This window comes from Eriocheir sinensis, chromosome 66 (assembly GCF_024679095.1).
Source record: "Eriocheir sinensis breed Jianghai 21 chromosome 66, ASM2467909v1, whole genome shotgun sequence".
Taxonomy (NCBI): domain Eukaryota; kingdom Metazoa; phylum Arthropoda; class Malacostraca; order Decapoda; family Varunidae; genus Eriocheir; species Eriocheir sinensis.
The window spans coordinates 9,192,086-9,207,328 of NC_066574.1; the positions used below are offsets into that span (position 1 = coordinate 9,192,086).

Genomic DNA, 15,243 nt, shown 5'->3' on the forward strand with positions numbered 1-15,243 from the left:
TTTCTAGAGGCTGCATGAATCTTATTACTGTTAGTTATGTCTTAGTACGTTTCAGTAAATAATCCCTCCTTCGCATAATAATGAGAAAGGATAAAACATATAAACGCAAATGGCAGCATAATCAAACACGGTCAATATTATACACCAAAAATAAACGTTTGCGTCCTCAGCTGAAATTCCTGGCAGGGAACCCGTTCGTCCCCCGCACCCATCGCGCGTGCTTTACTCACAGGGGAACACGCCCCCATACCCCGCCCCTCCTTTCTACGTTTTGAGCCCACTGCGTCATATACATAGATCCTTCCATAGCTGCGTCCGACACAAAGGTCCTCTAGTAGCCCGTACCGCCTACCTATGCTCAAAACAATGGAGATGGAGAATCAATGCAGTCTGTCGTCTTTGGAGCACTATTGTAAATATTGCAACGACGAAAACAAAAACAATTCTAAAGTTTTGGTTACGTTAGATCCATTACATACAAAAGGTCTTTCATAGTCTGTGAACTTATTCCATGTTTATTAAAACAATGAAGGATGGTCAGTGAGTGGAATATGTCTTCTTTGGACTACTGATGCCAACTGGAATATAAAAGTTTTTTTTTCGCAGCCTGTGGAATCAATACGTGCTTAAAATAACGAAAGACGAAAAAAAATGAACGAAGAATGTCATCTTAGGAATACTACCTCCACTGTAATAGTGAAAAGTGAAATATGTACCCAGTCAGTTAGTTTTACAAGCAGTTTGTTTATGTGGGTAAAGATATGCTCACAACAAGAGGGACGGAAGAATGCATGGAACGTCGCCTTTGGAACACTAATTTATCAACGACAACGGCGGAAACAATCACAGTACCCCCCCCTCGCCGCCCCTTCGTCACATATACCGTCCCTGAATGTCCTGTTGTCACACTATTCATTCTCAAAACACAGGAGAGTGAAGAATGTACGGAAAACGCCATAATGAGGAGTACGGTACTATCTCTCAGCTGCAATGACGAAAATAGACATTATACTGACCACACACTGCGTTGGGTACGTGCGTCTCCTCTCAGCCTGTTGCCAGCCTATCTTAGTGGCTCATTCTCAAAACAAATGAGGACAAACAGTCGGCTGATTATGGAAACTTGTCTGTGGAGCACACGCCTTTAAATTGTAATGGCAAAGATAAACACAGTAATCCCCTAATGCATTAAACATAAGAGTCCTTAAATAAATATCCTGTTGCAATAGCGAAAAAGAAAAAGAATTGGATTGCCCCATTAAATTAAATATTCAGTAATTATGAAAGCTGGTCTGTGGAGTATACGACCTTAATAAACTGCAATAGCGAGGACATATATAGTAATCCACTAATGCATTATTATAACTTTAATAAATTAATAAATAGCCTGTTGCAATAGCGTAAAAACAAACGAAGAAAAACACAGGATTACCGGTATTAGGCATCAGGATAGCTCTCCTCCCGAAATTGACCTCTCTTTCGGCCACCTCTTTTGATTCTTTTTTTTTTTAGGAGCAGCGAGTAGCGGGCTTTTTTTTTTTATTATTGTTTCCTTTTTTGTGCTCTTGAGCTGTCTCCTTTGCTGTAAAAAAAAAACTCCATTAAAATATTCGGGGCATGTTCTCAGCCCATCTCTTTCTCTCTTCCCATAACAAAGAAGGGTAAGAACATGCACGGAATCCCTGGTATTCAGAGTACCTAACCGACTGCATTAGCTACAGTGAGGACAAGATGCAAAACTAACATTCTAGCTGGAAATAACTGGACGCGGGATTGATTCAGACTCGGACCAGTGCCAAGCTATCCCTCCCCCTCCTACTGCCACGATACTACGCCCCCAGCCCCCCAATCCTCCCCTTCACACCCCCCTCGCCGCCGCCCACACCACACTTCCTCGGCCGCTCCCCTCGGTGACTGTTCATGGTTGCTACTTGCTTGGCTACACAGTACATACCACTCTTGTCCTGGTGCCTGTTGCTCTGATAAGACACTATGGATGGTACGCATGCGTCTCTGTCTCTGTCTCCGGCCTAAATCTCTCTCTCTCTCTCTCTCTCTCTCTCTCTCTCTCTCTGCGTGTGTGTGTTAGAATATTGCAGGTTTTTATAAGGAATTTTGCAGGTTAAGGGCGTTTTCTTTTTATAAGTGGGCGATTATAATAGCCTAGGTCTCTCTCTCTCTCTCTCTCTCTCTCTCTCTCTCTCTCTCTGTTACAATATTTCAGATTTTTATACGGAATTTTGCAAGTTTTAGTTTTTTTTTATATGTGGCCGATTATAATAGCCTAGGTATCTAAACTCTCTCTCTCTCTCTCTCTCTCTCTCTCTCTCTCTCTCTCTCTCTCTCTCTCTCTGTTGCAATATTTCAGGTTTTTAAACGGAATTTTGCAGGTTTTATTTTTTATTATATAAGTGGCCGATTATACTAGCCTAGGTCTCTCTCTCTCTCCTTCTCGCTCTCTCTCTCTCTCTCTCTCTGACACCCAAAATAGCTACATATGTCCCCCTTCTCCCATCATGCAACATCCTATACCCATAAATATCCTGCTTTCCCATAAATTTCTTCATATCCACCCACATGTCTTCCACACAACCCTCACATTTCACATCCGTCAAAACTCCACCTTTACATTTCACTCCTGAAATACTCACTCTCTCAAGGGGATAATGTGAGAGCAGCGGTTACCGGAAGCTCAGCGGGGATCGACTGAGCAGTGTTGAAAGGGGTAAACGCTCCTCTGTTCTGGATGTAGCTGGTGTGTACTGGCTCATCGGCGAAGATCAATATACATACTACAGCAACTACACCGAAGAGATTTGATACGTAAGGCATTGTTGTTGGTTTCTGCGCATGCTGAGGCTCTTATGGTTATGTTATGTTCTTGATTACTGTTTATCTACTCTCGTTGTGTGAGACTCAACAACTATATAATCAAAACGTTTTATAGTCTTAATAACCCTCAATAAACCTCTCTCTCTCTCTCTCTCTCTCTCTCACCCACACACCCACACAGTCATTCTACTCTTCGTACTCTCGCTCTGGGTGACTCACGGGCCGACCCAAGCCGAGCCACGCCAACACAAGGCACGTATACGTCAGTCTGCTCCACGTGTTCTCTCGCCCCTGGAAGTATTGATCCCACATAGCCAGCATGAGACACACCACCAGCCTAGCCTGCCCTACCGCCCCTTCGCGCCCGTTCCCTCCCGCCCCAGCCCGCCAGCCCTGCCCCGTCGCGCGTGCATCAGCAGCTCGGCGCCTCAGCTGAGATCGATGGCAGGGAGTCAGCTGATGGTCGATCCCGAGGGTGCTTCATTGCTAAACGGGTCCGGTGTGTGTAAGGAAGTCGATGTCGAGAGAGAGAGAGAGAGAGAGAGAGAGAGAGAGAGAGAGAGAGAGAGAGATGTTATCGTCCCTAGAAGCCATAGGTCGGTATCAGACAGTTCCACCCCTCACATCAACTATATTTAAAGGCAGAAGAGATCAGTCGGATTCTAATGATTTTTTTTTTTTTTCATGGTACAGAAGAAGGGTTAAACTACCAGAAGGCTCATAAAACTACCTCTGGAGATCAGTTGAGTTCTAATGAGTGTTTTTTTTTTTTCGATTCATGGTACAGAAGAAGGGTTAAACTAAAAGAAGGCTCATAAAACTACCTCTGGAGATCAGTTGAGTTCTAATGTTTTTTTTCTTTTTTTTTCGGTTCATGGTAGTTTTTTTTTTTTTTTTTTTTTTTTTTACGTCGTTGCCTGTTGCGCCGGTAGGCATCTTCCTGGTGGGGCCTGATGGTCGGCCCAAGGCTTCTTCCAGGTGGGGCCTGATGGTCGGCCCAGCCTGTTCTGGCGCAGGCGAGTGTTTATAGTGGCGCCATCTTGTATTGGCTACCAGAAGGCTCATAAAACTACCCCTAGGGATCAGTTGGGTTCTAATGAGTGTTTTTTTTCGGTTCATGGTACAGAAGAAGGGTTAAACTACCAGAAGGCTCATAAAACTACCCCTGGAAATGTCCAAAACTCCTACGAAAGCCTGGTCAATTATGTGAACTTGGGCTCAGATTTAGTTTTATTTATTTTTATTTTTTAAGAATATGACCCATAGAGATCACCTTGGCTATACGAAGATCGGATAGCCGGCCTCAGCCCCCCTGCCGCGCCTTATCGCAGCCTCATTATCATCCTCGCCGAAGATTTTAAGCAAGGTGAAAACTTTATCACTGATACGAGGTTCTGCTGGCACGTACACACACACACACACACACACACACACACACACACACACACTGGAGGTTCGAAGGAAAAGGAGTGACATGATTCTGCTATAAAAATTGTGATTGATAATTGGAAAAAAAGTAGCTATTGATGATGATAATATTATATCACCATTGAGAAGTTAAAATCGAGGGCACAGTAAGGAACAACACACACACACACACACACACACACTCTCTCTCTCTCTCTCTCTCTCTCACACACACACACACACACACACACACACACACACAGAAAGAGAGAGAGACACACTATAGATGTGTTGATATTACCGGACTTTATTTGTAGTATCGGTATCGGTATCGGCAATGTGAAAATATGGCCGATACTCCGATACTTTTGTTTCTTATTTATAATGCGATTCAAGACATTTTTTTACTATCAACTTTCAAGATCATCAAGTTATAGATGTTCCAAGATTTACTTATTTGTAATTTTAAAATACAAGTAATTCTATACTTTTATTATCTTAGATTTGTAATCAAAACAAAAAAAGTATCGGTAAAATCGGACATTTGTTAGTATCGGAGTACTGGTATCGGTGTCGGCTGAAAAGTGAGTATCGGTATCAGTATCGGTATCCGCCAATATCGTGGTGTCGGTACATCTCTCTCTCTCTCTCTCTCTCTCTCTCTCTCTCTCTGACGTGTCGAGCTTCTAATTCGATGTCAACGGGGGAAGCTCCCTGAATGACGGTGCCTGCTGATTGGTGGGTTAAGGCTGCTCTCCTAACTGTGATTGCCGTGACCCAGTTTCATCTGACATATATTGGCCTCACGACCCACTTGCAAACTCCGTGACGTTACTGGGTATAACTTAATTTTCCTGCTGCCTGTTATTCTATTTGTGAAGAAGGGGTCAGCAGAGGGGAGCGTTGAGCAGCCTTTAGCGCCCAAGGGTTGGACTAGTGGGTTTTACCGTGGGATGAGAAATATGGAAAAATGAGGTAGCGAGCTTAATTGTGGAGGAAGTGAGGCTTAATATTTCTTAAAGTCATCATATTTATTTTTGTTTGTTTGCGTCCTCCTCCGTTCCAGGTTTAGAAGAAGAGTGGGTTGAATTAAGAGATTTAATGCGAGAATCAAGGAAGTACAAGACAATTGATGAGGGTAAGCAAAAAGTGAAAAGTAGGGAAAGTGAAGCCTAGGAATTCTTTGTCACTATATTCATTCATTTATTATTTTTTTCCGTTCCCTTATTTTTTTCCTCGTCTTCCTCCGGTCCAAACTGAGATGGAGCCTGAGATAAACGAAGGTTCGGAGTAGCTCAAGGGAGTCCAAAATTATACTCTGAGGAAGTGTACCAAGCAAAAAGTACCGAGATGTGACACTTGATAATACTTTTTTTTTCGTCTTCTTTTTTCTTGTCTTATCTTTCTTCAGTCCAGATTTAGCAGAAGTCCGGATTAAATCAAGTGGTTAGACGGCTGAAACTGAAGGAGCGCAAGATTATACTGTGAGAAAGACGTATACAAAACAAAAAGCAGGGAGGTACGACGCTCAATAATACTTTCTTTTTCGTTCCCTCATATTTTTCCGATCCATATTTAGAGGAAGTCTGGGTTAAATAAAGGGTTTGGGAGGCAGGAACTGAAGGAGTCTAATATTATACTGCGGGGGGAAGTTACGTCCCACCCTAGAAAGCAACCCTAGTCTCCTCTATATAACAAAGACTGACCTCCGCCGCTGTCCAAGTAACAGAGAGAGAGAGAGAGAGAGAGAGAGAGAGAGGCAAATTGGCTCACCCTGGCAGGCATTTACAGTACTTATTATGTTGTTTCTTGTTCCCATCTATAGACTACATGATCCTGTTTCTTTTGTCTTTCTCTTTCCTCTTTGTACATTCAATGCTGTACAGAGATTCACTTCCGCCGCATAACAACTGTCACTTAGGTTTAGGACAGACCACCTAGTTTGGGCTTAGGGCCAGTGTGGTATGGTTATCTATGTAATTCTATGTAACAAAGAGATAGTTAAGAAAGTTGCCTCGTGTCCTGGTAATCATCCATAGTAATTATTTTGTTATTTCTTGTTCCCATCTCCTACTCAAGATCTTGTTTTCTTGTCTCTCTCTCTCTCTCTGCTCTTTACAGATTCATCCTTCTCTTTTTAGCGGCTTCACAACGTCTTTAGGCTATTTTATGGAGCTTAGGTGGACTTGCCCCAGCCTGTGCTCACGTGGAAGATTTATTTCCCCCTTCTTTTTCTTCTTCTTTCGGCGTCCTTCTTTGCTTGATTGAGTCATATTACCAACCCGGAACTCTCATTTTCCGAGGCCGCAATTCAAGCCGAGGTTGATGGATAGCACGTGGGTGATCTTCGGGACCTCAAAGAAGATAAAAAACACGCAAACATCGCAGGAAATTGAACGAGAGACTAAGCGGTGGCGTATGCGTTAAAAGGCGTGGCGAAACCTTATTTGGTAGTCTGGGTACAGTATTCTTTGGTGACAGAGAGAGAGATCCGAGTCATCTCCCCTCTGCACCGCATCATGGTTACAGCCACAAAACACTCGCTTCCCCTCAGTCCCTCAGGCTTCAGCATAAATAGATTAGAGACTATCTGTGGTTCTGTATTCTAACCTACGCCAACTAGAGCCATTTTTAAGGAGAGATACGACAGACATATAGCAACAATGACCTAGGTACAATATGGCTGACAAGTCTTTAGAGGTGGGGTTCACACAAGAAGGTGAGGTCAAATTAACTTGGCTCTGTTGGATACCCGAAAAAATCCGTCTTTACTTCTAATGCCATGTCCCCTTTCATCCACCCTCTCAAGAATAATAAAAAATGGTCATCGTACACTAAACTGACCCCTAAGTCCCCCCTACTCTGATTAGGCTAGTTGGATGGAGGAAGGTTGCAGTTAAGAGTCAATAGTTGGTATTCCTAGACGACCCTGCCTCTCACATCAACAATTTCCAAAGGCCAAAACGGAGATCAGTAGGGTTCTAATGAGTGTTTTTCTAGGTTCAAGGTACAGAAGAAGGGTCAAACTACCACCAGGGTCATTAAACTACCCCTGGAAAGACCCACAACTCCTATGAAAGCCTTGTCAAATATGTGTGCTTGGCGAGGAAGTGTTTAACAATCCGGCCAAATGTTACAATGGTGGGTGAGGGAGGAGATGGGGCTGGACCAACTTAATGTACTACGAAGACTATAGTTATGGGTACTCACCGTGTTGTCTTCGAAGTAGAATTTCGCCCACGGAGTAGTCCCATGCGCTGGAGGGGAGGCGGTGTCGGGGGGAATCTCTAGCACCTCGCCTTCCCTGATTGTCTCCAGGTTGACCAGTGCCAGTTTGGAGTCCATTCTTGACATCTCCAATTGGTCCTTCAGGGCCTTCTCCCCTTGCCCTTCGTCAGTCTTCTCCGTGCCATCGTCAAAGGATATCTTGCTGTATTGCTCCTGGTGCGTCTTGTCGGGCAGCTCCGGGCAGGCCGAGGAGGTTCCGGCGAGGCGCTCGTTCACCTCCTCCTTCGTTTCTTTCTCCATCTTTACCTCCTTGCGTTCATCGTCTTTGTTATCTCCGTCCTTCGAGATCTGTTTGTCCAGCTTCATTTTGGCTGAGTAGAGGGCACGTGGGGAGGGCAGCAGCGGTGGTGGTGGTGGTGGGGAGGGGGCAATGAACAGGACTAGACAGGACGAGTGTTCATGACTAGGTTGATCTTATGACCCAAGATGAGTTTTGTTTTCTTTTTCCACACCTGCAAATAATAGGTTATTTTCGTTATCAATATAGATAAATAGATAGATAGATAGATAAGTGGACAGACAGATATAGATAGATACATTTATAAATAGATAGATAGACATAGATAGATTGATGCATGCACAAAACATAATACAATAAACTAAATAATACGTATTGACCGCCATATTGTCCAGTTTTAAGCGGATTTTGCTGAAACAGAGCGCACCACCCTCCTGTTGGAAGCAGAAAATTTAGCATTCATGCACTGGGCTGGGTCACCTCCCAAGGCCTTCCTGCTGCCCACGTAAAACATTCACGGTCTGGGGATCACCACCTCTAAACCTTTCCGGGTTGCATATTTCTGAACTGAAGCAGCGTTCAGTACCCGACTAGTTTAGGAGAGGATAGAATGAACTACCATTACGTAGTGTCAGGAAATACACTGAGTTTGAGACTGAACAGAAGAGCATGACGTGGTTAGTTTGTGAGCTAATACACGCGCGTCAGCTACGGCTCAGCGGCTCAGGGAGGTGCCAATCACGCATACATTTCAGAAATATGCTTTCAGGTTCCCTCTGGAAACACTCATGGTCAACGCTCAAAGCTCAGGTGGCTCTTTTTCATATGCCCGCCCTTCGTCATTCAGTTAGTCAGTGTTTTCATTTATTCGCCATCATTCACTCAGTTTTCCGATGTTAATCAGAGCGAGATGCTCATCTATGATGTCCTCCTGTGTACTTGGTTACTGTGGCTAACGCGATCCGCTGTTGAGATATTTTGATAGCGGACACGCAGACAAACAGACACGTAAGAGTTATCACCCTCATTGATCACCCTCATCGCTGCGCGGAGAGCGGATCGCTTGATCACCGGTCATGTTATAAACAGCTTCTGATGACTCGCCCTTTTATGAGTCCATTTCTGTAAGGCTTTTGAATAAGACTCTGTTGCCATATCATGTGTACGGGCAACTTTTATGAAAACTCTCTCTCTCTCTCTCTCTCATAATATGACGGGTGAGGTTGTACAATCCTTACAAAGAGGCAGGAAACGTATGCATACAAAAACTACACTATATGAAGTCCTCTGAAAATTCATCTACTCATTCCTTGCGATTACAAAAGAACAAAAGGCGAGTGGCACGAGAGTACAGAAAGTTCACACCTAAAGATTAAATATAACCATTTCCGGAGTGAAAAATCTCAATCTCTCTGTATCTGCCTGTTATCTGCCTGTCTGCCTCTCTCTCTCTCTCTCTCTCTCTCTCTCTCTCTCTCTCTCTCTCTCTCTCTCTCTCTCTCTCTCTCTGTCTCTGTATTTGTCTGTCTGCCTCTCTCTCTCTCTCTGTATCTGCCTGTTATCTGTCTGTTTGCCTGTATCCGTCTGTATGTCTCTCTCTCTCTCTCTCTCTCTCTCTCTCTCTCTCTCTCTCTCTCTCTCTCTCTCTCTCTCTCTCTCTCTCTGTATCTGCCTGTTATCTGTCTGTATGCCTGCATCTCTCTCTCTCTCTCTCTCTCTCTCTCTCTCTCTCTCTCTCTCTCTCTCTCTCTCTCTTTCTCTCTCTCCACAAGTTGTTGGTATCGACGTCAGCCACCCTTGCAGCAGGTCCAGACAACAAAAGAGCTGTGGCTCCCGCCGAAGGGTTACCCCGAGTCCGGCGCACACCGGTTCGGGACCTGACATTCTGTGGGTCGCGGCTGCACCATCGAGCAGTGGTTGTGCAGAGCGAGCGAAATCAGCAAATCATTATTTTTTTTCCACATTGCTTGTGCTTCTGTGATACGTTGTGTCTGATTTGATATGTGGTAATGGATAGATAAATGGCATAAAATTAATTCGATGGTGAGGGTCAATGATGATGATGATGATGATGATGATAATAATAATAATAATAATAATAATAATAATAATAATAGTAATAAATAATAGGGATAACAAAAAGATAAAGAAGAAGAAAAAGAAGAATAGGGATAAGAGAAAGATAAAAAAGAAGAAGAGGAAGAAGAAGAAGAAGAAAAATGAGTGAAATTACTTATGAAAAGAAAACTGAAAAAAAAAGAAAAAAAGGGCAATCTAGATGATACTATGTATGATCAACCCTTTTCTAACTATTGCACAGATACGAAGATCTCCGGACGACTCCCCACCCACTCGTTCCATACTAGGGCAGGATCGTATTCCACTCCTAAAGCCAGGGCCGTAATTTCTGGGGGTCTGGGGGAGCTATAACCAACCTAATTTTTTTCTATATCGGCCTCAAAATGCCCCTTAATGTGCTTAGGTTTCAAAAAATTTCCCCAACCGGCGCATGATCGCTTCTCGTCCCCACCCTCAACTCATGATGCCCTCTAACCTCCCGCCAAAATCTGCCAAAATTACGGGCCTCCCTGGAGCCCAACATGATGTGCTACTATTAGGCATAAAATGTGCACCACCTCCTCGATTGTACATAGTGTTGCTGTACATACTGTCTTCGTCACCTGCTTACTCGATGTTTGACCATCATCGATCAAAAGGGCACACATGTGTACTTCCATATAGCCCTTCAATGTGTCTGCTGTTATCCTCATTACCTAACTGGCTTAATTATTTATCGTAAGTAACCTTTGGAGATGGGTTTACAGAATCACTTAACTTGGAAGCTTTCATCGCGTTATATTATGTATACTTTAATGAAAAGGATATTTACTTCACGTACCATATACTACGAAAAGCTATAATTATCGTCCAGGCCGGTGAATTTACATATGTTCAGATTAACCTCAAGACTCCTTAGTTCTAATAGTTCAATAATTATTAGGGTCCATGCACCGGCACTAACAAGAGCAGACAGCTTGACGGTTTGAAAGGCATTGTACTGCTCACAATGACGAAAACTTTTGGGATCATTATGCCCAAACATGTCTGTCGAAGAGGGAGGGGCGACCGGGTACGTCCTCCATTGGTGTAAACTTAAACAATATACTATTTCACTTCATTCAAACCGATAACGCTCGGCCACATCTTTGAACATACTGTACATACTACCAAAGTCATAAGCTAGTGTTAGTATTAGTGACTTTGCATACATTCTATCTTCCATTTTCGGTCTTCTATTCACACCAGCCTGCACTAACAATGATAATCGCACCAATCTCCAGAGTAATTACCACACGAGAAGCGGTGTATTTATGCTTATGAAGGGTTCCCACCTAATGTCTTTTGGCTGCCGCTGTGCATAAGTGTGGGCTAATAAACATATATTCCCATTGACTTTACACAAATAATAACTATTTTTTCAATCTTTATTATTATTATTATTATTAGCAGCAGCAGCAGTAATAGTTGTTGTTGTTGTTGTTGTTGTAGTATCATCATCATCATTAGGCTATTCACTATTTTATTTTCCTTTGGGGATATATATATCCAGAGGGATAAAAGCTGTTATTTCTTTGTTAGACTTATCCTGACGTACCTAACCTAAGGGGAAGCAGTTAATACGAACCTCATGATAGATCAAGTACACAGCCAGCATCTCTGTGGAGGGTTTTAACGTAAAGTCCTACAAACTTCGCTGCCAATACCCCCGAGCCCAGGTTCTCCATTTCGGGGCTCACACACCCACATTTAAAAAGGCTTTCATAAAGGTTAATTGTCAGTACTTCCATAGGTAGTTTTATGAACCTAGTGATAGTTAGACAGAACTTCTGCACTACGAATGTGAAAAACACTCACGAGAGGCCGACATATCTCCTTTGTGGCCTTTAGAAATGTTTGTTGTGAGCCGAAATTGTCGGAGAGCCGGGAAGAGGCTGGAGCTGTGTGCATGCAGTGTGAGTCTGACCTATCACGCTGCTAGAAGAGGAAGCTATGAAAGCAAATAATTAATAAATGACTAACCGACTGAACATGAATAAATGGATGGATGGATAGATGGATAGACCAGTGAATTAATGAAGGAATGCATGTAAGGATGAATGGAATGGATGGATGAAGGGATGAAAGAATGATTTAATGAGTTATATAGTATGCATACATATTTATAGTGGATGCGTGGAACAAATTAGTGGATGAACGAAGCAGATTAATAAGAATCATGAATAATAATAACAATAATAGTAATAATAATAATAATAATAATAATAATAATAATAATAATAATAATAATAATAATAACCATCAGCATCATCATTATCATCATAGAAGTAGAACTAGTAGTAGAAGTAGTAGTAGTGGTAGTAGTAGTAGTAGTAGTAGTAGTAGTAGTAGTAGTAGTAGGAGGAGGAGGAGGAGGAATAATAATAATAATAATAATAATAATAATAATAATAATAATAATAATAATAATAATAATAATAATATGTCCACACGATATTATACTATACATTGTACAGTCTGAGCTCTTAAAGTCTCGTCCTAGCCCCGATGATCGTCTCGGTGTGATAGCGGGAGATCGACTGATAGGTATCCTTTCACACGCGCCACTGTGCTCTACTAAGGCAAAATCGATGACGGACTGAAATGACCGTCTAGCGAGGTAGCGAGTGCATGATGCCGGCGCCTGACACAAGAAATTCCGTATTGCAGCAACCTTAGTCCTTGGTCACGATTCACAATGACGATCTTCCTCAACACGAAAATCCCCCCCCACGTAAGATTATCCATTCATCCAAAATCCTCTAATATCCACTAACAAAGACAGCAATGAGAGTAAGAACGCTAGCAGACAATGATGGATGTAAATTATCGCTGGCAGGCGTAACAAAGAATGGGCGTGTCAGTGCAGGTCCTACTCATTGACCTGTAACGGTGTGGAGGTCCTGTTCCGTGGCCTGCACCTCCCCGGCGCCCCTATTCCTTGGCCTGCACCGGTGTTGAGGCCTGTCACACCTCCACTTTGAGGCCAGTACTTCTCTGCACCTTCCTCAACGTGACCCCGGTGCGCTTCTACCCCGGTACGCTTCTACTTACCTTGCTCGAACGCTAGTCATACTGAGTAGCCGGCAATGGGCGGCATGATGGTAAGTGGGCGGCCTGGAGTGCCAAGGAACTACTTCCCTACAGAGACGCCAGGAGGACACTGCGGCGCCCCCCGTTCCGCCGCCGACACTCAGTCGGCAAACACGCACCGGAGGAGACACCCGTTTTCTGCCTCAAAATCATTGCAGGGACAACTGTGCCATTCCGCATTTTCTTTCTTTTCCGTCAATTTCCATTTTTTCTTTCTTTGCATTGAATAACTGTTTCATTTCCACTTTGTAACACCCATGGAAATTTTGCCAGGACAGCCAAATCAACATCATCATCATTTTTATTATTATCAAGATCCATGAAAGGGAATCAAGGGTAAATAAATATATGGTAAAGATTTATAGTCCCCTCAGTGAGCAGACATGGATATGAAGAACGAGACAGCAACAGTGAAGTAAGAAGGGGTAATACTTTATAAGAAGTCCGCCTCCCCCTTCGCCACTCTAGTCCCCCCTACCCCCAAAACAAGCCTGGGGAACTGTGGGGAACCGGGGTTTGGGGGGGAAGCCAAAATCACTGAATAATGGGCTTCCAAAATTTCCCTAGAAAAATCCCTAAATGAAGGAAAATTCCATAGTCTCGAAAGTAAGTGAAGTCCCAACTTTATAACTAACAGCCCCCCTCGCCCCCCCACATGTATGATGCGCCGGAAAATCTTTTTTTTTTTCTTCTTTTCGGTGGGGAGCATATTTAAATTACTCCAACCGAACTTTACGACCTGCTAATGAGGGGGGCTTCGCTCCCCTCGACCCCCCTCCTAATCAAGGGGGACTGCGCCCCCCTGGACGCCCCCCCCCCCCACTTCCAAAATTTCATTATAAAAATCCCTAAATTAAGGAAAATTCCCTACATGGGAGGATCCAGGGGGGCACAGCCCCCCTTGGTTAGGATGGGGGTCGAGAGGGGCAAAGCCGCCTCATTAGCAGGTCGTAAAGTTCGGTTGGTGTAGTTTAAATATGCTCCCCACACACACACACACACACAAAAAAAAAAAAAAAAAAAAAAAAAAAAAAAAGGGGGCTGCTTCACTTACTTGTGCCATGCTTTTCCAGGATTGACCATGGAGAAGTTGAAAGCAGGCATCTTTGACGGTCCTCAGCTCCATCAGCTCATCAGAGATCCAGAGTTTGAAAACTCAATGAACGAAGTGGAACTGGAAGCGTGGAAGGCTTTTGTTCTTGTCGTGAAGAACTTTATTGGTAACAAGAAGTCCAGGAACTATGCAGAACTTATCACCAATGCTGACTGCTTTCAGAAACCTCGGATGCAACATGAGCATCAAAATGCATTACTTATTCTCACATATGGATCGGTTTCCTGAGAATCTGGGATCAATGAGCGACGAGCAGGGGGAGAGATTCCATCAGGACATGAGAGATGGAGACCAGGTATCAGGGACGCTGGGATGCAGTCATGATGGCTGATTACTGTTGGACTCTGAAGAGAGACATCCCTACCGCTGACCATTCTAGGAGTTCAAAGAAACGGAAGTTCATGCCCTGAATTTTGAACAATGACGACCTAATATCCAATTTACATGTCCTTACCTTTATCAATGTCTATTATTCAATGTACACTGATCAATTTTTCTAACATTTAATTAATGAATTGTGTTAGAAAATGATTTTTTATCTTTAAAACCTATTTCAGATGAGAAATATTAACAAAGAACCACCAAAAATATAAAAAAAATGTTCTCAATTTAGTTATAAGATTGGATTTTTAAAAAATTGACTTAGCACAAAAACTTGACCTGATTGAGAGAAACAAGTGTAATTTTCAGATTCAGTGGTGCAAATTTGTCCTAAATCAGTTGAAAAAACTTACATCTTACAATTTTTTTTTTGTAACCCAGTGTTATTATTGTCATTAAAACTAGCCTTGCTTATCCTCAACAGACCAGCCTTCTGGGATGTTAGAGAGGCAGTTTTCCTAATGTCATTTTCAAAGATCAGCTAGAGTTACATCACGTTCCCCTCAATTAATTACAAAGAGTTACAGAAGTGGATTACTTGGCTGTCAATTAAGATAGTATCTTGAGGCGGTAGATTGGAGGTACTCGAGCAACGAAAATTGCTGCTGCTAGGATTTAACTTCATGCCCCAATGCTGACACCATGAAAAAATCAAATCAAAATCTGCATTCACTTGAGTGGCCACAAGAGACCTACTTTGAGGATCAGGAATAGGGCAGATTAAAGAAGCATCATCAGCATAGCCCATCCAATGAGAGGAAATGACATGCTACATATCACTACTGCTATATAA

General features: G+C 43.0%; 1 protein-coding gene and 1 long non-coding RNA gene across 5 annotated transcripts in view; one reads left to right on the forward strand and one right to left on the reverse strand.

The window, feature by feature from the left end:
* LOC126987842 (monocarboxylate transporter 1-like) overlaps nucleotides 1–13,071 on the reverse strand; it is a 65,668-nt gene extending 52,597 nt beyond the window's left edge. For 2 of the 3 annotated variants that reach the window (XM_050845248.1, XM_050845249.1), the window contains exons 1-2: nucleotides 12,917–13,070; nucleotides 7,450–7,979 (exon numbers count right to left, since the gene is read on the reverse strand). In XM_050845248.1, the coding sequence (XP_050701205.1) occupies nucleotides 7,450–7,833 (384 nt within the window). In that variant the 5' untranslated portion in view covers nucleotides 7,834–7,979; nucleotides 12,917–13,070. Of the gene's footprint in view, nucleotides 1–7,449; nucleotides 7,980–12,916 lie in introns of all 3 variants that reach the window. The other variant, XM_050845257.1, reaches the window with a different exon arrangement.
* The window catches only part of LOC126987846 (uncharacterized), a 30,906-nt gene that overhangs the window by 14,037 nt on the left and 1,626 nt on the right, over nucleotides 1–15,243 (forward strand). The window contains exons 2-3 of one of the 2 annotated variants that reach the window (XR_007741239.1): nucleotides 2,661–2,823; nucleotides 14,029–14,175. This is a non-coding gene — a long non-coding RNA (uncharacterized LOC126987846). The remainder of the gene's footprint in view (nucleotides 1–2,660; nucleotides 2,824–14,028; nucleotides 14,176–15,243) is intronic. The other variant, XR_007741240.1, reaches the window with a different exon arrangement.